At 37.5% G+C, this 27863-nt stretch overlaps 1 protein-coding gene across 1 annotated transcript in view; it reads left to right on the top strand.

Moving 5' to 3' along the window:
• Positions 1-1198: 1198 nt before the first annotated feature.
• Positions 1199-27863, top strand: part of MNAT1 (MNAT1 component of CDK activating kinase) — a 241105-nt gene continuing 214440 nt past the window's right edge. Inside the window, exon 1 of the mRNA XM_007986886.3 lies at positions 1199-1410. Coding sequence (XP_007985077.1) covers positions 1322-1410 — 89 coding nt within the window. The 5' untranslated portion in view covers positions 1199-1321. The remainder of the gene's footprint in view (positions 1411-27863) is intronic.

Below are 27863 nucleotides of genomic sequence, written 5' to 3' on the forward strand. Positions count from 1 at the left end.
ACAATAGCAGCAGCATAATAAGCCTCCAGGTCAGCATAGTAGCATAGTATTTTGTGTTACCTATTTTAGTAAGTTTACGTTTGGTTAACTCCTGTTGAGGAACAATATTATGATCAAAGAGATGATATGGTTTATTTATTAGATGAATCCTTGATGTCTTCATACTAATGTAAAGCTCTGTCACAGCCTGCTTTGATCTGCTCGTTCCTGGGTGTGGTATCCAGCTGTTTGTCAGCGTCCCTCTCCATACCCATGGAAATCCCAACTGTATTGGGTTTTGGGTTGCCTTCCAGGTTCACTGTTTAAAAATGTGAGTTGGAATGTTCCTTTTTATGTTTTTATTGAAAAGAACACAAGTTCTATGATGAGTTAAAATTACTATAAATGTTTATAGCTCATATTCATTGTATGAGATTAGTTGAAAAATCTTGTTTTCATATTGCCTTCTGATGGAGTTTGGGTCAGGTGAAGGTGGTTACAAAAATGACACTAAAATTTTCACATTACACTATTGTTTGATAGTCATTCATTAATTCTTCACTTAGTCTACTTATTAAGTATCAACATATCTTTATTTTGGAGATGAATAATATGTGTCCTTTACAGTGGGAAAGTTTATTATTTAATAGAGCTGTTTACAGACTTCAATTTGCCTTCTTGATAAATGTGATGAACATGGTTTACAATTTACATAGATATTCAGGCTATCAGATCTTGGAACTGCTGAACTAAATTCTTCTGTATGTATTCTTACATGATTTTATCCTAGGTATTTGGGGAGATAAATACTGTCTGATGGGGGAGTAGATAGTTTTTTCAAATTTTGTATCTGCGAATGCATATTATCAGCCGAGCTTACATGACTATGCAATTATAAAGAAGTATAAAGCACAGGCTATTAAGTGGTCCAAAAGAAAATAAGTACTCTGCTCATAAATCTTTGAAATCATGGGAATGTTTCCAGACAGAACAAGATGGAATTTATCTTCCTAATTGTGACACAGTACCTTGAAAAACGCAACTGGGTGCGTGGAGACACGGATTTGTGTTTAATTTGCCATTTTAAAAGTTCCCCTGTCAAATTCAAGGTATTAAGTTGCTTTACGGAAGGCTGGGACCAAGCTCTAGATGCAAGACCGGGGAACTGACTGCCGGAACGTTTGTGTTGCAGCGCCTCGCCCCTGGCCGGTGCTCTTTCGCGAAGGGACCATCTCTGCCAAGCGCCTGTTGGTAGGAACCTGCTTGGTCGCGTCTGAGGGGGCTTATAAGGTGTCTGTGGCTGAAGCAGGCGCCCGGGGGAGTCTGTAGGAGGGAAACCGCCATGGACGATCAGGGTTGCCCTCGGTGTAAGACCACCAAATATCGGAACCCTTCCTTGAAGCTGATGGTGAATGTGTGCGGACACACTCTGTGAGTTGGGCGGCAGTGGATTCCCTGGGGGAGAGACGTGCTGGGTGGGAGGAGAGGGCCGGGAGATGCTAGGCCTAGTCTTAGTGGGAGCAAAGGGCGTTGGCGTTGTTAGTTTCAACATTGGTGAGGAAATGGGAAAAGACGGCGTTGTGGCTTTAAATGGACGGTAGCCGCTAGCCCCGAGCGGCTCTGGCATGCTTTGAACTGCGGGTTCTCAGTGTGGCTCCCAGCAGTTTGTCAGGTTCCCTCCTCCATAGCCAATGAGTAGTATACCAACTGTATTTCCAGGCTTTGTGGTGTTTACTGGGCTCTAGACATCGCTGATTAAAAGCGTGGGGGATTGGAGGGTTTATTTCATATGAAATGTTTTTATTGAAAAAGTGCGAAAGTGCTATGAAAACTTAAAATTTGCTTGAGTATATACTGCTGCTATTTATTGTATGAGTTAATTAAAAAACCCTATGTGTATGCCCACTTGTCCTGATGGAGTTCGGTTAGACTCCCATCATTAAAATGAAGAAAACCCGGACTCTAGGTAGTTAATTTTGAAGATATAATAATGGCTGGCATTTGAGTGCACATTTTGTGCCAGGCAGTGTTCTAAGCGCCTTACCATGAATTATCTCAGTTCATTCCTACAGCAGTCCCATGAAGTAGGTACTGGTATTTCCATTTCACAGGGAAGGAAATCGAGACTGCTCAAGGTCCCTTATTAAGTGGGCCTTGAGAGAACTGGAACCCAGGAAGTCTGACTTTAGAACGCCCATTTTCAAGGGAAGGGGGTAGAAGGAGGGAGGTTGAGTTTGTGTATTTTGAAACAGGGATTGGTCAAAGTGTTTCTTGCCAGATTTCTTGTCAGATGTGGTTTAGTGAAGGTGGTTCTAGAAAGCACTTTGGGATAAAAAGGTGCCATGTAATGGTGAGCACGTATTCCTGTAGTTTCTTTGAGGTTTATTGGAGGCAAAAAATAATGGATAATCTACAGTGTGTAGACACTCAACCCCCAAATGCTGACAAAAATGTAGAGCAATGACAGGGTCTTTAGGTAAGCATAAATTACATGATTAGCTGTAGCTATAATTATTATATGGGATTTATTAGCTTACTTTTCTAATCTTTATTTTCCTTTGCTTTACTCTGCAAAGGAAGTATAGTAGAGCTGTGATTGAATGGTTTAAGATTAGAAGTAAGGTAAAAGTAATCAAGAAGAATGCATGGAAAAGGGAATTCTATGTGGAAAACACTGTAGATAGATTGTTTTTAGAGAGATTTCGTTCAGTTTCTCTCCATTTTTCTTTATCAGGTTTGTTATAGTGGAAACAGGAAAGTGGAACAGGAAAGAGAGTTTATTTTTTTGGGAAGGATGCTAACTAAATGTAATTTACCAGAAGGATGCTAAATGTAATTTTCCGGCCTAGCAGCAATTAGCATTCAGGGAAGATTATACGATTTCAGTTAACATAAATGGCATTTTCATTAGGCAATTATAAAATATTTATTTTAATTGAAATTGCTTTTGTTGTGTCCTCAGCCCTTTTTGTTAAGGTCTAAGAGTTAAGTCTTTTGTCTAATTCATTCTGGTGTTGCATTTAATCTGATTAATTTGCTAACCTGTTAGATAACAGGCTACATTTTACAGTCCTTTTTTGACTTGAAATGTGAACAAAATGAGTAAAAGGCTGTAGCATACTGGCTGAGAGAACAAGCTTTGGAATGAGCCTGTCTGATTTCACATTCTTTTACCCGCTCTGTGGCCTTAGGCAAATGACAAACTCTTTGTTAGCAGTTTTTCTTGTTTGTACAATAGAGAAAATAGTGCTGCTTGTATCATGGTCCTTAAGTATTAAATAATATATGTAAAATATTTAGAGATATTTAGTAGAGTTTCTGTCACATAATATTTGTTTACTATATATTGGCTATTTTATTATTAATATTCTTTGCATGTGGCATGGCTGATAAGCAGAAATAAAATTAAAACAGGACTTACTTGGCCTGCTATGAAATACTTGCACAATAATGATTAGCTTTAAATGGTTTCGGTACACTATAAAACATGAAAATACAGCTTTCATTATAACGACTCTGTTGTAATTTTCTTTGGCATGTTGTCTATCTAATTAGTCATCTTTTTAAAGAAGTACTTTAAGCTAACACACTGCTGTCTCTGAATGGAGGAGAGAACTCACTGATTTTTTTGGCAATCATTTAAAAAAATTAAAATTATATAAACAATAATAAAAGCAACCTAAATTATTAAGTGAAAGGTAAAAATTTTTGTGGTTCACCCCAGGAGGCGGAGCTTGCAGTGAGCTGAGATTGTGCCACTGCACTCCAACCTGGCAACTGAGCGAGACTCTGTCAAAAAAAAAAAAAAAAAAAAAAAAAGTTTTGTGGTTCACTTCTCCAGAGGTGACAACTTTTAGGTTGTTTGTGTATATTTTCAGATATTTTCTATGCATATGTAAACATGGGTGTGTTTGGGTAGAAAACTTTTTCTTCCTTTAGCATAAACAGGAATATAGCAGAAACATATATATATGTGTATATATGTATATATTTCCTTGCTTTTTTCATTATGTATATTGGATAATCTCTCTAGATCAATATGCATATGTTTTTTTCTTTTAACAATTTGATAGTAGTCCATTGTTCAAATATAATTTATTTACCCAAATTTTAAAAATTAATATTTATTTAATTTTCCAGTTTTTCCCTGGAGTAACCATCCATAAATATGCATATATATATGTACATATATATCTTTGAGCACTTAGGCCAGTATGTCATAAGATATAACAGGTAAAAATCACAGGGTAATGTCCAGTAGTAGAATTGTTGGGTCAGAGTTTCTGGCTTTTAAATTTGATAAATATGGCCCAGTTGTTCTCAAAAAAGATTATGTCAAGACAGGCGTGGTTGTGCCTACCTGTAATCCTAGCTACTTGGGGGTGAGGAGGGAGGATTGCTTGAGCCCAGCAGTTCCAGACCAACTTGGACAACATAGGGAAACCCCATCTTAAAAAAAAAAAAAAAGATCTTGTCAATTATGTTCCCAACAACTGTATGGAGATTCCTGTTGCCTATAATGGGTAATAGTATTTTTTAAAATCTTGCATTTTAAAAGATGTTTACAAGCATCTTATCAGATGCTTTTCTGATAAGAAAAACATCTTGGATTTTTTTTTTTTTTGAGACGAAATCTTGTTCTGTCACCCAAGCTGGAGTGCAGTGGCATGATCTCGGCTCACTGAAACCTCCATCTCTCAGGTTCAAGTGATTCTCCTGCCTCAGACTCCCAAGTAGCTGGGATTACAGGTGCATGCCACCATGCTCGGCTAATTTTTGTATTTTTAGTAGAGATGGGGGTTTCACTGTGTTGGCCAGGCTGGTCTCAAACTACTAACTTGGTGATCCAGCCACATCCATCCTCCCAAAGTGTTGAGATTACAGGCATGAACCACCACGCCCGGCCTGAGATGGAGTTTTGCTGTTGTTGCCCAGGCTGGAGTGCGATGGTGTGATAGCTTACCGCAACCTCTGCCTCCCGGGTTCAAGCAATTATCCTTTCTCAGCCTCCCGAGTAGCTGGGATTACAGAGATGCACCACTACGCCCGGCTAATTTTGTAGTTTTAGTAGAGACAGGGTTTCTCCATGTTGGTCAGGCTGGTCTTGAATTCCCAAACTCAGGTGATCTGCCCGCCTCGGCCTCCCAAAGTGCTGAGATTACAGGTGTGAGCCACTGTCCCTGACCTCATCTTGGCTCTTAATGAAAAATTTTTTTGATACTTCATTGAGTTTTTATAGCGTGTATTTCATGGGATTGAATATAGGCATTTTTATAATATGTTTGTTAGCTTGAGAGGAGCAGGTGTTATTTTGCTGAATGATTCTGGCTCAGTCTTACGATGTTGTAGTCAAGTTGTTGGCTAGGACTGCAGTCTGGACTTGACTGGGCCTGGGGTATCCGTTTCCAAGGTCACTCATGTGGCTCTTTTCAGGAGGCTTCAGTTCCTCCCCATGGACTCTTCCATAGGTCTACTTATGACATGGCTTCTCCCAGAACTAATGATATGAGCAGAGGTGAGGAAGGTTGGGGAGATGGAGCGGGGAAGAGAGAAAGGGAGAGAGGAAGGGAACTGGAAGCTGCAGAGCCTTTTAAAACCTAATGATAGAAGTGATATACCATCACCTCTGGTGTATTGTAGTGTTATAATGTGGGAGAGTACACACGAAAGTGTGAATACCAAGAGTGTGAATATCATTGGGCTATCTTGAAGGCTGACTTCCACAGGATTTTATTAACTTATTTTTTTTTTCCGTGTCCTCAAGTAGCGAAGACTTTTTGGAGGCAAGTGATAAAGTGAGTAGGAGTAGTGCTTCATAAAAGAGGAACTATAGGGTTATGGAAAAATTAACTAGGAGTTTTACTTAAGGGAGAAAATGCAGGAGCAGAGATGAGAGAAAAGAGGTGAAACATTATTAAATACCTTTCTGTCTTAGCTGCTTGCAACTGAAGAAGGATATTTCTCTACTTATCAATTTAATCTAGCAAATGCACAAATGAATTGATTGTATGCATATAGAAGAAGATTGGATTTCATGTTTTTTTTTTTTTTCTGTTCAAGGATGAACATTGTCTCAATTACAGAAAATGGTAGTTTTTTTTTTCTTTATCAGGCCACTTATTTCAAGAAATGGGTCTTCCGTTCTGAAGGCATATAGAATTATATGGAGGCGGTGGTATCTAATTCTCATTAAAGTACAAGCTTTAATAATTTAATTTCTGGTTGGACGCTGTGGCTTATGCCTGTAATCCCAGCACTTTGGGAGGCCGAGGTGGGTGGATCACCTGAGGTCAGGAGTTCAACACCATCCCGGCCAACATAGTGAAACCCCTTCTCTACTAAAAATACAAAAATTAGCCAGGTGTGGTGGCATGTGCCTGTAATCCCAGCTACTTGGGAGGCTAAGGCAGGAGAATCACTTGAACCTGGGAGGTGGAGGTTGCAGTGAGCTGAGATCATACCACTGTACTCCAGCCTAGGCTACAGAGCAAGACTCTGTCTTAAAAAAAAAATTAATTTCTGTCCCAACCATTCTTGGCAAAACTTGTCTCTGGAAATTTTACATGCTAAATCTACTTTTTTCTTTAAACACGCACAAGACACAAAGCACAAGATAAGCAAAATCAAGCACCTACCATCCTGATATATAAAGGCAATATTCTGTGATAGTTAAGATCTTTCTCTTTCTTTTTTCCCTTTTTTATTTTTCTGTTCTCCTATTTCTCATTTACTGATGTTACTGGATAGTTTATCCTGAAGAGTCTGAATTTTGCTTATTGCATCTTTGTGATATTGTTAAATATGTTCTTCTGTTCTCAGTATTTCCTCTAAATTGTTAGTTATGTTTAAAAGTTTTATCAGATTAAGTTTGAATTTATTTGTTGATAAGATTGATAAGTGGTATTAAGTCATTTAATGTACTGATCTTATTTATTTGTGCAAATTGGGAAACAGAGCCCCCTCTGGGTAGAAAATTATGAAAAGGCACTTATTCTAAGTGGAAGATTTAGAAAAGGGACATTCTAGATATTAATTTATAATTTTCTGTTGTGATAAGAGGACATAACTATAAAATTTCAGTCTTTTGAAGTTTTTTGAAAGCTTACTTATGGTCCAGCATATAGCCTGTCTTTGTGAACAATCATTGTACATTTGAAAAGAATATGCATTCTGTGGTTGTTGGGTGTAGTGTAGTATAAGTTATAAATGTGGTACATACTACCATACCCATCTTGGTTGATAGCATTACACAGATCTTCTGTATCTTTATTAATTTTATCTACTCATCTTATGAATTACTCCACTATGATTATATATTTGTCAGTTTTTCTTGTAAGTTTTGTCGTACTTTATGCATTTTGGAGCTCTCTTCTTAGGTACATATTTGGGATTGTTATGCCTTCCTAATACATTTCTCCTTTTATCATTATGAAATGGCCCTCTTTATCTCTTGTAATACGCTTTTTCCTGAAGATTCTATTTGATAATAATTTGGCACTGTCAGTTTTCTTGTGCTTACTATTTGATAGTATGCTTTTTTCCATTCATTTACTTAAAAAAATTTTTTTAAGCCATGTAGTATAACTCCTGGGCTCAAATGATCCTCCTGCCTCAGCCTCCTGAGTAGCCAGGGCTACAGGTGCATGGCACCTCACCTGGCTAATTTTTATTTTTATTTATTTATTTTTTATTTTTATTTTTTTTTTGAGATGGAGTCTCGCTCTGTCGCCTAGGCTGGAGTGCAGTGGTGTGATCTCAGCTCACTGCAAGCTCCGCCTCCCAGGTTCATGCCATTCTCCTGCCTCAGCCTCCCGAGTAGCTGGGACTACAGGCACCCGCCACCATGCCGGGCTAATTTTTTGTATTTTTAGTAGAGACAGAGTTTCACCGTGTTAGCCAGGATGGTCTCGATCTTCTGACCTTGTGATCCACCCACCTTGGCCTCCCAAAGTGCTGGGATTACAGGTGTGAGCCACCGCGCCCAGCATTTTTTTTTTTTCTTTTTTAAAATTTTTAGTAGAGATGGGATCTTGCTATGTTTCCCAGGCTGGTCTCAAACTCCTGAGCTCAAGTGATCTGCATGCCTCAGCCTCCCAAAATGTGGGGATTACAGGTGTGAGCCATCACGCCCAGCCATCTCAGGGTTGGTTTCTATTGACTGCAGGTTACATTTTTCTTCTTATTTATTTTTGCATGTTTACTACTTTTTAATTGTCGGTGGTACATTATAGAAATTCTGGATTTTGTCTTTTTGTGAAAAGTGTTGATTTTTAAAATTCTTGCAGGTAGTTCAGTTACTGGCAGATCACTTTGAACTTGTGCAGGCTTGGTTTTACTCTTTACTAGAATGATATGTGGAGAACCCATTGTTTCCTTCCTTTAGTGTAACTCAACCTCACATTTTTAATCCTTCAAAAACTTGTTGGGGCTTGATTTTAGTCTTTTTAAGGGTGCACCTCGTGTATGCCTTATTCTAGGATGTGGTTCTTACTCTTAGTTGAGGCACTTTTGATATCTCAGCTGGATATCTGAGCTGTTAATAAGGTGTTAATGTGGTTTCTCTGCTTTGGCTGGTTGGAACTCTAAGTATACCCAGTATTCCTCAACTTGAGTGTATTTTCGTCTCTTAACCACTCTCTTTTAAGCCTTGATTAGTTTTGCCCTACATATGTGCAGCCTATTTCTTGGCCAGGGATTTATGGGGGAATCCTACATGTCTTCTAGCCTCTCTGCCTTGTGGATTTCAGCCACATCAGCTACCCTGCATTCTGATCTCTGCCTATTTGACTGAGCACAATCACTATTCCCTTCTTAAACTCTTGCTTGCCGGGCCATGGTCATGGCAATTTTTCCCAGATAGAAAGCTGAGGCAATTGTAGGGCTCACCTTGTGAGTTTCCTATCTCTCAGGGATGTCCTGTCCTGCCTGTTGTCTAATGCCTGTAAACAGTTGTATTATGCACTTTATTTTATGGTTGCTCATGGTGGGAAGGCTAGTCTGGCATCAGTTACTCCGTCATATTTGTTAGCGAAAGCTAGCCTCACTATTGTTAAAGCATTTACTTCTGCCTATAGTCTTGCAGATTTTTCCCAGTTTCCCAGTGTACCTCTTGCTTTTCTTTTTTGTTTGAGACAGTCTCGCTCTGTTGCCTAGGTTGGAGTGCAGTGGTGCGATCTCGGCTCACTGCAACCTTGCCTCCCGGGTTCAAGCAATTCTCGTGCCTTAGCCTCCTGAGTAGCTGGGATTACAGGTGTGTGCCACCATGCCTGGCTAATTTTTGTATTTTTAGTAAAGATGGGGTTTGGCCATCTTGCCCAGGCTGGTCTTGAACTCCTGAACTCAAGTGATCTGCCCACCTTGGCCTCCCACCTTGGTCTCCCAAAGTGCTGGGATTACAGGCATGAGCTGTTGTGCCCGGCCCCAGGTTATTTTCTTTACCTCAAAATTGGCAGTGCCCTGTTAACATTTTCTTTTTTGTTGTACAGTTCTGATTACTTTTTTGTTTTTACTACCTCAGCTCCTTCCTTAATACTTTTGTAAGCATTGTTTTCTTTTAATGGAGTGTTTTGAGGTTGATTAGCAGTATAATGATGCAGAACAGCGCTAGAGAATTGATGCCTCCTGTCTTCTGACTGATAATTACAGTGAAGATGTCTCAAGATTCTTCTGAAGGGGAGGTAGTTTGTGCTTTCACACATATGTAAGAGTTGGTGTTGCATGTATCTTAATTATCAAGAGACAGTTTGAGGAGTAGAAGGAACACCAAATCTCAAGTTAGAAAATCTAGGCTCTAGTTTCACCATAGACTAGCGAGTTATAGGCCAGCCATTTAACTTTGATTTGTTCACTTGTTTATAATAGATAGCATCCAGCCCCCTGAAGCTCTTAAAATTTGGGTAATAGTTACTTAGAAAATTATTGGCTGTGTGCAGTGGCTCATGTCGGTAATCCCAGTGCTTTGGGAGGCCGAGGCAGGTGGATTACGAGGTCAGGAGTTCGAGACCAGCCTGACCAACATGGTGAAACCCCATCTCTACTAAAAATACAAAAAATTAGACAGACGTGGTGGGGCATGCCTGTAATTCCAGCTACTCGGGAAGCTGAGGCAGGAGAATCGCTTGAACCAGGGAGGCGGAGGTTGCAGTGAGCCGAGACTACACCACTGCACTCCAGCCTAGGTGATACAGAGTGAGACTCTGTCTCAAAAAAAAAAAAAAAGAAAAAAAGAAAAAATCATTGTAGTCAGTAGTCTTTTCTTTGACCTTACAACATTAATAAAACTCTTTCATAAAATAAAGTTTTAGTTATTTAGTTATTTGTGTTAGTTGTAATTGTTTTTTCCCAGTGTGAGGGATGGTGCTGATCACTCTGCAGAATATGAATATTTCGTTACAGATTGCTTATTATATGGCTCTAATATATATTTTTTGTTTGATCAGAAATGACTGTTAGTGTACTTCAGTCTTTAAGATGCAGCATGCTAATATACTTACTTTTCTTATTGAGCGTAACTTATAGTTCTTTAAAACTATGTTTACAAGATATTTAGTGATATTATTTGTAATATTTCTACTCTCCTCTAATTCTCTTCTACACTGGGAATCCTTTTCCAAGATTTATTTCATATATATATACATACACGCACACACACACACACACACAAAATTATGTCTTTTTTTATTTTTTTTTCTGAGATGGAGTCTTGCTCTGCTGCCCAGGCTGGAGTGCAGTGGCGCGATCTCGGCTCACTACAAGCTCCGCCTCCCTGGTCCATGCCATTCTCCTGCCTCAGCCTCCTGAGTAGCTAGGACTACAGGCACCTACCACCATGCCCGGCTAATTTTTTGTATTTTTAGTGGAGACAGGGGGGTTTCACCGTGTTAGCCAGGATGGTCTTGATCTCCTGACCTTATGATCCGCCTGCCTCAGCCTCCCAAAGTGCTGGGATTACAGGCGTAAGCCACCGCGCCCTACCCAAAATTATGTCTTAATGATGGGTATACATTCTGAGAAACTCATGTTAGGCAGTTTTACTGTGTGCACATCATACAGTGTGCTTATGGTATAGTACCTGGTATAGTCTATTGTATACCTAAGCTATATGGTGTAGCTTATTGCTCTTAGGCTACAGGTCTATGTAGCCTGTGTTATTGTACTGAGTACTGTAGGCAGTTGTAACACAATGGTTTTTGTGTATCTAATCATATCTAAACATAGAAAAGGTACAGTAAAAAAGGATAAAATGATACGCCTATATAGGGCAGTTACCGTAAAGGAGTTTGCAGGACTGGAAGTTGTTCTGGGTGAGTCAGTGAGTAAGTGGTGAGTGAATGTTAAGGCCTAGGATATTACTATACACTACTGTAGACATTATAAGCCCTGTATACTTAGGCTACACTAAATTTATAAAAAAATTTTCTTTCTTCACCAATAAACCCTAGCTTATGGTAACAATTTTACTTTATAAATTTTTCTTTTTTTGAACTTTTTGAATGTTTTGTAATACCTAGCTTAAAACACAAATTATGCAGCTATACAAAATTATTTTATTTATGTCCTTATTCTATAAGACTTAAACTTTTTTTCTATTGAAAACATTTTAAGGCCAGGCGTGGTGGTTCACGTTTGTAATCCCAGCACTTTGGGACGCTGAGGCAGGCAGATCACTAGGTCAGGAGATCGAGACCATCCTGGTTAACACAGTGAAACACCATCTCTACTGAAAATACCAAAAATTAGCCGAGCGGGGTGGCACACACCTGTCGTCCCAGCTACTTGGGAGGCGGAGGCAGGAGAATCGCCTGAACCTGGGAGGCAGAGGTTGCAGTGAGCCGAGATTGTGCTACTGCACTCCAGCCTGGGCGACAGAGCGAGACTGTCTCGGGGGAAAAAAAAAAAGAAAATATTTTAAATTCAGTTTTTCCTTTTTTTGAGACAGGGTCTCACTCTGTCAGCCAGGCTGAAGTGCAGGGGCATGATCACGGCTCACTGCAGTCTTGACATCCCTGGCTTAAGCAATCCTTCAGCTGTAGCCTTCTGAACAGCTGGGACTCCAGGTTGGCGCCACCATGCCCGGTTAATTTTTTTGATTTTTAGTAGGGATGAGGTGTCATTATGTTGCCCAGGCTGGTCTTGAACTCCTGGACTCAAGTGATCCTCTCGCCTTGACCTCCCAAAGTGCTGGGATTGCAGGCGTGAGCCACTACACATGGCCCTATTTTTGTTTTTACTTTTTTAGCTTTTTCATTAAAGACTAAGATACAAACATACACAGTAGGACACACATTAGCCTAGGCCTACACAGGGTCAAGGATCATCAATATCACTGTCTTCCCTCTCACGTTTTTTCCCATTGGAAAGTCTTTGAGAGCAATAACATGCATGGAGTTGTCATCTTCTATGATAATAATGCCTTCTTACTAGAATACCTCCTGAATGATCTGCTGAGGCTGTTTCACAGTTAACTTTTTTTTTTAATTAGTAGAAGGAGTACACTATAAAATAAGGATTAAGAAGTCATAGTATAGTAAATATACAAACCAATATCATAGTCATTTATTATCATTATTAACTACTATGCACTGTACATAATTGCATATGCTATATTTTCATATGACTGGTGGTGCAGTAGGTTTGTTTACCCTAGTATCACCATAAGCAAGTGAGTAATGTGTTGTGCTAAGATGTTAGGATGGCTACGAAGTCATTAGGTGATAGGAATTTTTCAGCTGTATTATAATCTTAAGGAACAGACATCATTGTATATGTGGTCTGTCTTTGACCAAAATGTCCTTGTGTAGTGCACGACTATATATAGTTTTGAATTTTGGAGGAAATATATCCAGATTTCTACCTGCAGGTATCAGAAAGTTTCATAGCATCTTTGGCTTCATGAACATTCTCTTTTCCATGGAAATTATGTTCTCAAACTTGTATTCCAAGGGTCAAACAGGTGAATCTATCTATTGGATGTTCAAACTTATTTGTTAAATTGCAAATTATTTTATTCTGTAAGGATCTAAAATAGTAGTTCATTAGTTTCCTTTAGGGATACACATATAAAAATGGAATTAATTTTTTTCTCATTGCTTTTTTTCTGCTGTGGGCATAAAAATATTATGTCTAACAAATATATACTGATAGTATGATTGCCCGGGTTGGAATCCTAGGTTTGCTACTTATTATTAGCTGTGAGATTTAGGGAAAATTAGTGATTCTTGTTAAAACTTTTTCTCATCTGTACAATGGGTTCACTAGTTAGTAGTGATACCTTACTGTGAAGATTAGATGAGGCACAGTTAGAGTAAATTTAAGAATTCAAGTAAATCTTTGAATTCAAGTAAATTTACTCTATAATCTATACAGAGTTATTTTCAGTATTCTATGTCCAAAAAAATATAGTTTTTTAGCTTAAGTTTCAGGACTCTTTTGGCAATTTATTTTCAGTTTACTTAGCAGCTTGTTCCTGAGACAGCAAATAGAATGAGAATAATTGAGTGAAAATTAAATGAGATTTTAATGGTTTTCTTCGGGTTTCAAATGTGTTTTCAAAGAAAAAATAAGACAACAGTAATTTACTAGTTGTTGGTGTTTACTAATAAATGTATTTGCAGTCTTTCTCATACACTCAATAAATTTTCCAGACAGTGATTCCAAAGCTTACCTCATCCTAAGAATCATCTGGGGCGCTGCTTTAAAATGCAGATTTCTGGGCCCTACCATAGTCTTTCGAGGTGGGGACCAGTATTTTATACTCTCTATCTAGGTAAATTTTGTGGTCTAAGAGGGTTGAAAACACAGTTCTGGGGAAACAACAGTGAATGTGGCAGACATGGCTTCTGCCCCCTTTTCTTTTATAGTGTCTTAGTTCTTCTTTTGAGTCATTAAAAATAAATTAGTTTTTCTTTCTGGTTTTTTTTTTTTTGAGACGGAGTCTCGTTCTGTCGCCCGGGCTGGAGTGCAGTGGCGTGATCTCGGCTCACTGCAAGCTCCGCCTCCAAGGTTCACGCCGTTCTCCTGCCTCAGCCTCCTGAGTAGCTGGACCTACAGGCGCCCACCACCAAGCCTGGCTAATCTTTTTTGTATGTTTTTAGTAGAGATGGGGTTTCACCATGTTAGCCAGGATCGTCTCGATCCCCTGACCTCGTGATCCGTCCGCCTCGGCCTCCCAAAGTGCTGGGATTACAGGCATGAGCCACCACGCCCGGCTTTTTTTTTTTTTTTTTTTTTTTTTTTTTTAACAAGGAAGAAAAGGAAAGTTTATAGTTATAAAAATATTCTTTGTAGTTAAGATGTGAAAGTGGGCTTTATTGTTAAATAAGCTATTTTTTTTTTTTTTTTAATTACTGTTTGCTAAAGAAACATAAACCTGAAATCTTGCAGCCTAATTTTAGCTGTTCTGCTAATTTAGGAAAAGGTCCTTTGGGGAAGCAAATCATTTTGGTTGGTTGGGTACAGGTTTTGCAAAGTTAGCATCAAGGGAACAAAAATGTTTGGGTGATACCAAATATACAAATGTACGTGGTTCCAAATACGGAAATGGTTTTGTCTAAAGCAGCCACTGAAGAGAAATTATCTAAATATTAGCCCCTTTAGGAAAGTGGAATGTGATGTCTGATTTGGCTCTCAGGCTTAGTATGAAAGCTTGTGGCCGGGCGCGGTGGCTCAAGCCTGTAATCCCAGCACTTTGGGAGGCCGAGACGGGCGGATCACGAGGTCAGGAGATCGAGACCATCCTGGCTAACACGGTGAAACCCCGTCTCTACTAAAAATACAAAAAACTAGCCGGGCGAGGTGGCGGGCGCCTGTAGTCCCAGCTACTCCGGAGGCTGAGGCAGGAGAATGGCGTGAACCCGGGAGGCGGAGCTTGCAGTGAGCTGAGATCCGGCCACTGCACTCCAGTCCGGGCTACAGAGCAAGACTCCGTCTCAAAAAAAAAAAAAAAAAAAAAAAAAAAAAAAAAAAAAAAAAAAAAAAAAAGTATAGCTTGCAAAATGCTATTTATTTTATTAAAAGGATTGATAGGAAGTTGACAGACTTGATTTAAATTTGGAAGGAGCTTAGCAAACATCCTTCTAGCTATATTTTAGGTCTCCCTCCACCTTTTTTTTTAAAAATCAGATGGGGAAACTGAAGCCTAAGAAAGGATATATGGTTGCATAGCCCACCTGGACAGCTCCAGTCTCTTTTTTTGTGTGTAAATCCCAGTCAGAAATTAAATTTCAAAATTAATTTTCAATTATATTTTGATTACTTGTTGGCTAAATAATTTTTTTTTACTGTAATGCAACTGGGTTGTAACTCAAACTCATGCATAAGATGAAAAAGCTACAATATTAAAAATCATTTTGACCTGCTTAGAACAATTTTTTCTTTCTATTTTATTTTCTAGGGTGCTAACTTATGATAAAAAGCATCTTCAGATATTCAATAATGATATTTTTCCTGATACTGTATTTCCCACGTCTTAATTTTTTATTGATGATATATAAACAATGACATAATATTTGGTTTTTGAGGTATAATCAGATGCCAACTAGGAAGCCTAAATGAATTGTATTGCTGATGCAGTGAAATGATTTGTAGGATAACTTATTTTATAGTATTTTTATTTTTCATATTTATTTTTAAAGAAATATACGTTATTTACATGTACAAACATATATATTCTCTACAAAAAGATAAGAAAATGTAAAATTTAACAGACTTTATCAGAAATGTTTGGAGTGTTAGGTTTTCTTTTCATTTACTAAGTTGGAATATGTAAAAAAGAATTTTGAGATGAGGACAAGTGATTGTATACCTCACTTAGTTTTTTTAGAACACAAATATGACAGTGGTTATATCATTGAAAATTAATGAAGCCTCCATCAATATGGTGCAGTGCCTCTGCACCACTGATTTATATATATTTAATGAACTTGCTATTCTAATTTCAGGTAACTGAAGCAAACTGCATCTAGCACTAACTGGTGTACTTACAAACAATTCATCTCATTAAAACATAAATATCTTGAAATTTACCAAAATTAAATATAATTTCTTTATAAATAGTTCTAGTGTGTTTTCTTTCTGGTGTTAACTAACATGTTTCTAAAGAAATCATCATATTTTGGTACTATTTCAGATAATGTTATCAAAATATGTTGTTTTATTTGATCTTATTTCTTGCTATTGATCTAGAATGGATTTGGAATAGAAGATATGGGACAAAAAAGCTTTCAAAAGTGATAGGATTTATGAAGTATGACATACCAGATGCTATATTTTGAGATCTATTGGAGCACATGTGAGGACCATTTAAGGATCTATATCTATATTCTTTGGGATTAGGAATATAATTTTTAATATTTGCTTTTTAAAAAAAGTTTATTTTAAAATAGATTTATTTTAAGGATGTATATTATGTTTTATTGAAAAGATGCCACAAGATAATATTTAAAAATGTTTTTGACAAAAGAAAAAGATTGTACATAGTACTTTCACAGAGGAGTTCTTTTAATTTTTACCTTCTTATTTGTGTGTGTGTGCTCTGTAGTACCAGCTGCTCTGGAGGCTGGGGTAGGAGGATTGCTTGAGCCCAGGAGGTCAAGGCTGCAGTGAGCTATGCATGTGCCACTATACTGTAGCCTGGGTGAGAGAGTGAGGCTCTGTCTCAAAGCAAACAAACAACACTTTGGAGAATGCTGTTTTAATTTTTGACACAGTAACTAATTTTTTAAGAAATCATGTTACTCTACCATTGCACTAGTTGTTATTATTTGAGATGGACTCTCTGTCGCCCAGGCTGGAGTGCAGTGGCGTGATCTTGGCTCACTGCAACCTCTGCCCCCTGAGTTAGAGCAATTCTCCTGCCTCAGCCTCCTGAGTAGCTGGGATTACAGGTGTGCGCCACCATGCCTGACTAATTTTTGTATTTTTAGAAGAGACGGGGTTTTGCCATGTTGGCCAGGCTAATCTTGAACTCCTGACCTCAGGTGACCCACCCACCTTGGCCTCCCAGAGTGTTGGGATTACAGGCGTGAGCCACCGCACCCAGCCTGCACTAGTTATTTATTGCTGTCTAACAAATTATCCCAAAACTAAATGGCTTAAAATAACAAACATTTATTTTCTCATGGTTCTTGTGTGTCAGGAATTTGAGCATGGCTGAGCTGTGTAGTTCTGGCTCAGGGTGTCTCATGAGATTGCAATCAAGATTCAGCTGGGGCTCTATTCATTTGAAGGCTTGACTGGAGTTGGAGGATAGACAGTTGACCCTTAAACAACATGAGTTTGAAGTGTGTGTGTCCACTTATATGTGGATTTCAAAAAACAAATGAGGATTGAAAATACAGTATTCACATCATGCAAAACCCCATGTATATGGAGGGCTGACTGTATTAAGCTCACTCATGTGGTTTTTGTTAGTAGTCCTCAGTTTTTTTTTGGCTGGCGGTGTCAGTTCTTTGTCACATGGGCCTCTCCTGAGGATTTCTTCAGTGTTCGCATGACACAGTAGCTTTCCTTTCCTCGGGTGGATGATTCAAGAGAGAGAAACAGAAGCCACAATGTCTTCTGTGAACATCATTCAGACACCATTTCTGCTGCATTCTGTTTGTTCAGAGTCCTAAATACAGCTTACATTCAGGGTAAGGGGAATTGGGCTTCACCTTTTGATGAAAGAAGTATAAAGAATTTGTGGCCATATGTAAAACCACACCAACCACATATGTGTATTTATCACTGGAATACCCTGAATCCAAGAGGGCTCCCAATGATTATTGTCTCCTACTTTTTATGTCCTTGCTTAGTTTCTCCCTGATTGTATCAGGATTGCTTGTATAAACCAATCAAATATGGTAGAAGTTTCTCATTTCCAAGGCGAGGTCTTTAACAAAGACTTTGTGGCTTTCCATGTGGTTACTCTCTATGTTCTTGGGCAACTTGCTGTCATGAAAGACAGTTTATGTGTCGTCAGCAGCCTTATGAAGTTCCATGTGGTTAAGAACTGAGGCCTTCTACTAACAGCCAAGTGAGTGAGCCATCTTAGTCTTCAGTCCCAGTCCTGTCTTCAGCTGACATCTTTTTTTTTTTTTTTTTTGAGACGGAGTCTCGCTCTGTCGCCCAGGTTGGAGTGCAGTGGCGCAATCTCGGCTCACTGCAAGCTCCGCCTCCCGGGTTCACGCCATTCTCCTGCCTCAGCCTCCCGAGGAGCTGGGACTACAGGCGCCCGCCACTGCGCCCGGCTAATTTTTTCTATTTTTAGTAGAGACGGCGTTTCACCATGGTCTCGATCTCCTAACCTTGTGATCCGCCCGCCTCGGCCTCCCAAAGTGTCAGCTGACATCTTGACAAATAAGCTGCTCCTGGATTCCTGACACTGAGAAACTTTGTGAGATAATAAATTGTTTATTGTTTAAGCTGTCAAGCTTGGTGGTGTTTTGTTATGCGGCAACAGATAACTAATAGAATCCCTTCATCTTTATTAAAACAGAAGGCACATTGCCAAAAGCTGTACACATATTAGGGATTTTTTTTTTTTTTTTAATAATAGGGAGAAATTTCTAAGGGCCCATGTTCAACAAGCCATTGTCGTTAGAGAGAGAAGTGGTTTTTGTTCAGAGGCACATAAACTACTTTTATTCAGAAGTTATCAAGGGAGAATCTAGTAGTATTGTAAAGTTAAACATTTTAATATCATGTAAGATGTGATAATAATTTAGTGTTTTTAGTGAGAATCCTGTAAGCTTCCTATGATTCTCTAAGGTCTGGATTACATTCTATAATGCATGAAATAGCAATTTGAGGAACTAATTCTTTATAAAAATACTTTGACCTTATTAATAGATTTGTTTCTGTAAGTAATAATGCAGTGGAGTTGAATCTTATGTGGAATTTGTATATATGTATTATTTTTTTTTTTTTCCAGAGACACAATCTCACTCTTGTCACCTGGGTTGGAGCGTAGTGGCATAATCATGGCTCACTGTAACTTCAGACCTCTGGGCTCAGGAACCCTCCTGCCTCAGCCTCCCAAGTAGCTAGGACTATAGGCATGTGCCACCGTGCCCAGCTAACTTTTTTTTTTTTTTAGACGCCTAGGCTGGAGTGCGATCTCAGCTCACTGCAACCTCTGCCTCCCGGGTTCAAGTGATTCTCCTGCCTCAGCCTCCAGAGTAGCTGGGACTACGGGCGCGTGCCACCACACCCGGCTAATTTTTGTATTTTTAGTAGAGACGGGGTTTCACTGTGTTGACCAGGATGTTCTTGATCTCCTGACCTCATGATCCACCCGCCTCAGCCTCCTAAAGTGCAGGTATTACAGGCGTGAGCCACTGCGCCTGGCCTAATTTTTTATTTTTTGTAGAGACAGGGTCAGGCATTGTTGTCCATACTGGTCTTGAACTCTTAGGCTCAAGCCATCCTCCTGCCTTTTCCTCCCAAAGTGTTGGGATTATAGGCTAGTCACTGCACTCAGCCTGGAATTTGTATTCTAAAGTCATGTAAAGCAGAAAATATAGTGAAGATTACTCTTAATATTAGAGATCAGAAATTGTCCATATGGGTAAATAATTTTTCATTAAACCTAGCGCAACCAGTTTTCCCTCCAGCATAGTAATAAATCAGTATTCCCCACCTGAACACCAGATGAAATAATTGGCTCTTGTTTTGGCATTATATTGAAAAGACTTCCTTTAAACACTGTCATATATAGTCCAGTGAGACGCTTGTCCTAGGAGAGGCATTGAAACTGAGTGCAACAGAAGGAACAGCAGAGTGACATCTCTCATTTGATGATTACTCTGGGGTATAGAGATTGTCACTGAGGACAGGCTGGGGAAACGGGACTGCTTTCTAAAAATGTCTGTCTCTTTTTGCTGAACATATATAAGTGAATTTGTGTAAGTAAATATGCACATGATATGATGCCATTGTGTAATGCTTCTAAAACGTAAATACTTGTCTTTTTTTGGGGGAAAAGTAGACTTATTTATTTCATTATGCTTAGATTATTTGATAGCCTATTTAATGGACTGTGGGATAACAAAGGTTGAGTTTTGTTAACTTACGTATAGCGCAATGTGGGAACCTCTGTTCATAACGATGTGTTTACGTCATTAAGGAAAGTTTCAGTGATAGTACACAGCAACCACACACATTTGTTGAACACAAATGCATTCAAGACAGAGTTATATTGAAAAAAGTTTAAAATAGAACTTCTGCATATTGGAGTATGCTACACTTGTCTGGAAGAGTTCAGATAATGTTTTGTTACTGTTGGAACATGCATTATTGTATGTGAAATTCTGAACTTTTATAGAATATGAGCTAACAAGTGCTTTTCCCATTACTAAAGAGGCTGAATATTCAAGAGTGATCATGGAAGAATTTTTAAAAATAGTATATTTTATACTTCACAGTGTCTTATGGATTGCTTACAATTTAACAGTTAAGCTGGAGGATGGAAAAATCTTGATGTAAGTGGTAGGAACTGCAAATCAATTAAAATGAAAATAAAGCAAGTATAAAGTTTTAGTGTTACTGGGAAGATACCATTTGACTTACAAAGGTGTCATTCATGTGCTCATTCTGGCTGTATACCTGTGGCCTAAAGCTGTAGTCTTTTGGGGATTTAATTATTAATACAGAAATGTGTTTTACAAAATAGAGCCATGTCTATTTTGATGTCATGTAGTTTCTTTTTAAAATGTATAAATGCCCTTGCATATTTTTGGGCAAAATCAATTGTGCTCTCTTCTATTTGGAGGTAAATGACAACAGGGTATTCACTTCCAGTTTAAGTAGTAGCCTACAGTTTCTCTTGAATTTAATTTTTGGCCTGGTTAAACCATTAGTGTATTTGACCTTTACTAGAACTTGATTTTAAGATGTCATCACCTGTGAGTTCCCAAGTGACTGGCTCTCAAATTTCACTGAGCGAGAACAGGCTATTTGACTTGTTAGTCTTAAGAGATCATATGCAACTTTCTGGTATTGCAGAAGTTGTTCAGAAACATAACATAGAGTTCTAAGAAGCTGAAAATTTCCTGTTTAAAACTAATGGTATGGGGAGTAATTTATTTTGTTATATCTAGAGGGATTGGTGTTTGAGATGGAAATACATACTGATCTGACAGTTTCTTACTCTCATTTACCTCTTTCCTCAGTTTTTGGTGATAATTCCAAGTTATATCAATATATAGATTGTATTCAAGCCACTATGAAAATTTTATCTAAATGCAGTTCCAGATTTTGCAGTATTTTAGTGCATTTTTTCTTTATTGTCCACCCACACACGTACACACACAGACTAGAATGTTTGACATTTTCTGGTCATCAATTGAGACATTGAAATGTCTTGTTTGATAAAGTTATACTACATTTTGTTTCAAAGATATTTTTAATAGACTGTTCCTAAGCATTTGAACCAAACAGCAGCTATGAGCTTGGGGCTTTAGGGCAAGATTTCCTAGAATATCATTCATGTTACTCCTAGTTTACATCAGAAGAATATAGGAGACAAACTACAATTTAGTTTCAGTTAATACCTTCCAAATTTTTACCCCTGTGGCATTTGTCTAAGAAATGCTGATGAGTCACAGAGATTCCCTTTCTGTCCTCAACTAGAACATATATAGAATAGGAAATAGGAGAAGCTGTTCATTCATTTCCTTGCTTTTAGTTTTTTTTCCTGCTCTTGGCAGTGTATTGATTCCAATGCTTCATTTATTTTGTAATTTTTGTTTTACGACTTCCTATGTACAAGGAGTGATGATGCATAGTTGAATAAGAGGTAATTTTTGCCCTGAGGTCTCATAGCTAAGTATGGAAGTTAGACAAACAAAATGTTACAATACACTACAATAATTGTTATGATGAGTGTTGTTGGAACCATCTAAGGAGCATAATTTAGATGGTAGAGGGCTGTGGGGCCAACAAATATACCAGATATTCAAATAAGAAATCTGGGATCATACTATATGTACTAGGTTTATTTCTAAGCACTATGAAGTTGTGCCCATAACTGTCTCCTTAATAACTTCCAAATTACATATTTTATCCTATTCCCCTTGTAGTCTGTGTCCTCCTCATCTCTACTTGGACTTTTTTTTTTTTCTTTTTGAGGCAGGGTTTTGCTCTGTTGCCCAGGTAAGAGTGCAGTGGCAAGATCATGGCTTGTTGCAGCCGTGGCTTCAAGGGCTCAAGCAATCCTCTCATGTCAACCTCCTGAGTAGCAGAGACTACACGGGTGTGCCACTACACCTGGCTAATTTATCTTTTTGTAGAGACAGAGTCTTACTGTGTTGCCCGGGTTGGTCTCGAACTCCTGGGCTCAAGTGATCCTCCCACCTCAGCTTCCCAGAGTGCTGGGATTACAGGTGTGAGCCACGTTGCCTGGTCCACTTGGACTATTTCAACTGTCTCCTGGCTGGCTGAGGACTGCTTCAAAATTAATTACCACGGATACTGCTTACTACTGCCCCACTCCTCCCAACCCTCAAAAAAAAAACCCAAATTCAGAAAACAAAACAAAAAATAGTCTTCCCCTTTTAACCATGATACTTCCTGCTTAAACTTCTTTGGTGGTTTCTTGTGTCTTCCACCAGTGCTTCTCACATTTTAAAAAGTAACATTAACAGTGGAGGAAAACAAATTTGTATCCCTAGTTTGTATGGAGGTGCAACTAAAAGTGTCACTTTGAAAGCCCCTTTGAAGTTTTGGTTGACCTTAAAAATGCATGTACGATTTAAATTTTTAAATATTTTCTGTGTTAGTATTAAAACAAAAAGTATATGCCTTCCTAATTTTCTATCTTATACCCCTAACCTTTGCATAAAATTGATGTTTTAGGAAGACGCACCGTGTTTTCCTCTGGCTTTATGTAACCCCTGACACACAGACCCCACATCATCCTGTAGTTCAGTGATTTTCAAACTGTGTTGCCTGAGAGATTTCAAACTGAAACTCTGGAGAAATTGTTTGAGGCAGCTGCTCATTGTCATCTCTTAAACTAGAGCAGTCTCCATTTATCTGTTTACATATTAAGTTTCTGGGTAACATTTAGTATGAAGAAAGAGTTCTGTTATTAAAGAAATATAAGCCTGAAAAATGCTACTGTAATGTATGCTAAAAATCCAGATTCCTTAGCTTATCACGTAAAGGTTTTTCTGGGCTGGCCTCTGCCTATTTTACTTTTCTTTCTTCTCTCTGTCCTCAGCTTCCAGCACCTTTCCTAGAGATTGAAACTTGAAACCTGAGGGCGAAATTAATTTTGTTTGGCTCTGGAGTGTTGGCTTGCATAGCATTCAAATTAAAACAAAAAATGAATGAGTTGCCAACATGTAAAAATGGGGAGACATCATGTAAAAGTTTGGATCTCTCGCTTTTGTTAAAAAACTGCTAGATCTGGTAACTTTGGCTCCATATTCTCATCAACATGGAGTTGATGAGTAGCCATCATTAACATGCTATGCATTCTTTAGTTGGCCAGTTTGATGAATCTTGGAAATTGTTGATGCTTTGAATAGAAGGTATACCAATAACTTTTTCAAAAGGAGACTTTTCCTGTTGTTCTTGTTTAAAAAGTAATTTTCTACATGCCATACTATTTATTGCAGGTATACTGTACTTAATCTTTGCTTTGTATGTGTTAGTTAGGCCTAAGTTAAAGAAATTAGACTTATAAGTAAAACTGCTTTATGCATAATATTTCTCTAATGGACAATTAGTTAATAAAATCATATCTAGCCTTAGGTCAAATATTTATAATCATTCTGTTATTTAAAAGGAATTTTTTAAAATTATAAGAATAATTTTTACTTATTTAGAGTTCTATTCTGCCCAGAGAGCATAGTATAATATAGAAATAGATCTTCTGATTAGAATTTATTTAAGTAGTAGAAAATTCAAGCCAGCTTGTGTAGGGACAAGATGAAGTGAGAGAAACTGAAATGTAAAAGATTAAAGTTGCAAACAGTTTTGGTGCAATTAAATAATATATCTATTCTAAGTGGACAATATAAATTTATGCATTATTGGAATGATGTGGTCATATTATTTGAAATTTGCACAAATAGAATCATACTACACCTTTACCTTTTTTTTTCAGATAGTGGTAGATTTTGAGCCTCAGCATATGCTTTACCTCCTTTTTGGCAGGTAATATTTCGTTATATGGATATTGCTTCTGTTGATGGAAATTTAGAAATATAAAATTTTGATAGCTCTTTCTGAATTTTTTTTTAAAAGTGCACTGGTTAATTCCCTGCAACAGTATATAAAAATGCTTTTCCCCTCTGACACTTGGGCAACATGCAGGATTTCATAAAGGCTCTCTTACTTTTAACTCACTGGGGTTACAATTAACACCTCGCTGCCTTTCATATTTGTATTTAGCAGCAAGTCTCCAATATGTTTGTAAGAATACAGACATAAAGCATTTTTTTCTTAATATCTGTGCTTTAAGTAGACACACAGATTAAAGTTTTCATTTAACATTATTTAACTTTCTGAGCAATAAAAGTCTGAAAGAACATTTAGAAATACAATTGTATGAAATAGCTATTGTTTGTAAGCACTTTATCCACCTCTTATTTCTGTAAAAGAGTCATATTACAATTACTATGAGATCTATTCTTTGGGCAGCTGGAAAGCAGGACGAGGAAAAATCGTTCTCCTCTTGTCTGGTAGAAAGTACATTGTGCCCTCTGGTACCAGACTTGGGCTTTTTCAAAGGATAATGGATTCCACACAGGTGAGTCAGTCTTTTGTGTTCTTACCAGGTGCATTATTGATTTTCATGATGGTAGCCTAGTTGTTCTCATTCAACAGCAGCTTTAGCAAAGTCTCCAAATATCACAAAGAAAACCAAAGATTTTGCACATTTTGGGTGCAAGAAAATGCATTTTTCTCAACTCATTTGGCCATTGTACTTTTTTTCTTGCTAGATGCTTATGAATAACTCCTTTGGAAAATGTATTAATATGTAATGTGTTTACTTTTTTCTTTGTTTTTGGTCATGGATTGTGTTTCATGATCTATATATATTTAATTTAGAATGTGAAGCAAAGTGTACTGGCTTATGGTACTTTTTTTGCCCATAGACTGAGTTACGTTAGGGTTGGAAGGATTCCCTGTTGCAGAAGCTTATCCACATACTAGATTCTAGGAATAGTCAAGTTCATATAGTCATCTGGGGTCACCAATCATTTGATATTCACTTGGCCCTTAAATCACAATACCACAATACATCTGAGTTTTACCTAAGACAAACATTTCAGGGTAACCTTAAAGTAAAAACTCTTTGAACAGTGTTCTCTAAGTGAAAACTGTAATTTACCTGAGAACCCTTAATAATTGAGGAGAAGAAAGTGACTTTTAAAGTTTGGGATTATCTAATTTTCAGGTTTTCAAATAGTTTATTTTTCAATTCTTAGCACTAAGGTAGTAGCTTAAACTATGACAGCACTGAAAAATATATGTTGATGCTTATTAAAATTAGGTATTTTCAAAAAGTTACAATGCAGCTCTCTTTGGTTAGGTTGTGTTTCCTTTACTGCATGTTTCTTTTTAAGGTTATGTTTTCCTTTTCCAGTCTTCACTGCTGCTTTTATTCAACAAATATTTGGGTAAGACTATGTGCCAAACATATTCATAGTTACAGAATGATCTTATCTTTTGCCCTAGTAATTAGGTTTCTTTCCTTATCAAGTGTAACACTAATTAAATGTGTTATGAGCTGCTTTCCCTTTCTTATATCTTGTTTTATAAATAATGGTTTTGTTTAAATGTGTTTAGTTATTTAACCTATTTTGTGTGGTTTGACAGTTTTTAGCATATATAAATTAATGTCCTGGCTATTAGTGGGATCAAACTATCTAGATCTGTGAATTGATAAGTTCTAATTCTAGTACTTTATATATTGCAACATTAAAAAAATCAGACATTCATTTTTTTCTTTTTCCCATGTTTTACTGATTCTATTTTTCTTCAAGTTTCTTCCTTCTTTTCCTATTACATCAATCATCTGCTCCTTAACACAACAAATTGCTGCCTTGATTTGAGTCAGTGACTTGAAGTTGAGACACCATAATCATCTCTCTTTGTTTAGAAATCCCCTCCCAAAATCTCAGGAGGAAAAAACCCTATAGAATTATTTGAAGTATTTATTGCTTTCTGGGCAAGACTCAGCTTCATGAAAAAATTTTTAGTGAATTCTTTTTTGTAATATCTTACGATGGATTGTAGGTGGTTTCAAATAGATTATCAGGAGAGTGAATGATGGGAAGTATATAAAGACACTGTGGCTAGGCACAGGTTCATACCTGTAGCCCCAGCACTTTGGGAGGTGGAGATGAGCAGATCGCCTGAGGTTAGGAGTTCGAGACCAACCTGGCCAACAGGGCGAAACCTCGTCTCTACTAAAAATACAAAAATTAGCCAGGCGTGATGGTGGATGCCTGTAATCCCAGCTACCTGGGAGGCTAAAGCAGGAGAATCGCTTGAACTTGGGAGGCAGAGGCTGCCGTGAGCGGCGATCACACCACTGTACTCCATTCTGGGCAATGGAGCGAGACTCTGTCTCAAAAAAAAAAAAAAAAAAGACATTGTGTGGTAAAATGATTATGATATTCTTTTTTTTCCTTCCCTTTCATTATGGTATTTTGTCAGTAATTGTTCTATGATTTTTCTGTATGCTAAACCAAAAACTAAGTTGTGACTACCACTTGGCCAGACATTTTTACTGAGCTCAGTGGTAAATTTATATAAACAAAATAAAGAAAACATATTTCTTGTAGCTCAGTTTACAGTTTGTTATATCGGTTGTTGTATAGAGATAGCTTATTATCATGTATGGACTTTAAAGCCAAAAGGAACCTTATAAATCATCTAGTACAACTTCTTAATTTTAATGAATAAAAGAATAGATTTTTCTTTTAAAGCTGTTTCAGCATTGAAACACTGCAGATTCATATCTGGCTTTTTCCCCGGTTAAACTAAATTAGGGAAGTTAAGAAAAGAGCCATGTCTAGGGAGTTAATTTACACAATTTTCATTGGTGCTAATGGAAATTTCTTACTGAGGTTCAAAATGATCACACTTATCTTTATCACTTATCTTTAATTAATTTATAGATGAAATGGCCATTGCTGCATTACTGGTTAGGACTTTTTAATAAATGCAACAGCTGCAACCTATATAATTTTAAATGAATAATTAAAGTGGAATGGCTTATTATTTTCCAGCATATGTACATATAATAATTCCTTTGAATCATATGCTCTTTATGTTGGAAGAGATCTCAGAGAATATCTAGTCCATATTCTTACTTTATAGATGAATAAAATAGGGTACAGAGTGATTAAGTGACTTGTCTAATTTTCCCTGACTAAAGCATTTTATGTACTGGACTCTGTTGTAATTTAGTAAGGTTAGAGACCTTAATGCTCTTTCACTTCAATTTTCACTTGGTTAAATCCCAGTTTATGAATGTGTTGTGTGTATCGTCTGCCTTCCTACTCTAGTGTAAGTCATCAAGCAGTGAAAACTCAGAATTTTTGAGTAATAATTGAGCAGAATTGTTTCTCTAAACCTATCATTATCTTTAATTTGGAACTACAATGACCAGGAAGCAGTGTTAGTCTAAGCATAGTTTAATAAATCCATATTAATCCACCTGGCAGAGTATAACATTTTAACATACCTTTTAGATCCACAGTGATGGAAAAATGATTAAATTACTTATTGTCAAAATAAAGGGCTGCTTTCGATATGGTTATTTAATAAACTGTTTTGCTTCATGTAAACTAGTTTTGCTTAAGCTTCAGAGATATAATCACATGGATTTATCTTTCAATGACAATTGTTTACTGCCTAGGTTTATGTTTAATGGAGGTATTGGT

The sequence above is a fragment of the Chlorocebus sabaeus genome, chromosome 24 (assembly GCF_047675955.1).
Source record: "Chlorocebus sabaeus isolate Y175 chromosome 24, mChlSab1.0.hap1, whole genome shotgun sequence".
In the NCBI taxonomy this organism is placed as follows: domain Eukaryota; kingdom Metazoa; phylum Chordata; class Mammalia; order Primates; family Cercopithecidae; genus Chlorocebus; species Chlorocebus sabaeus.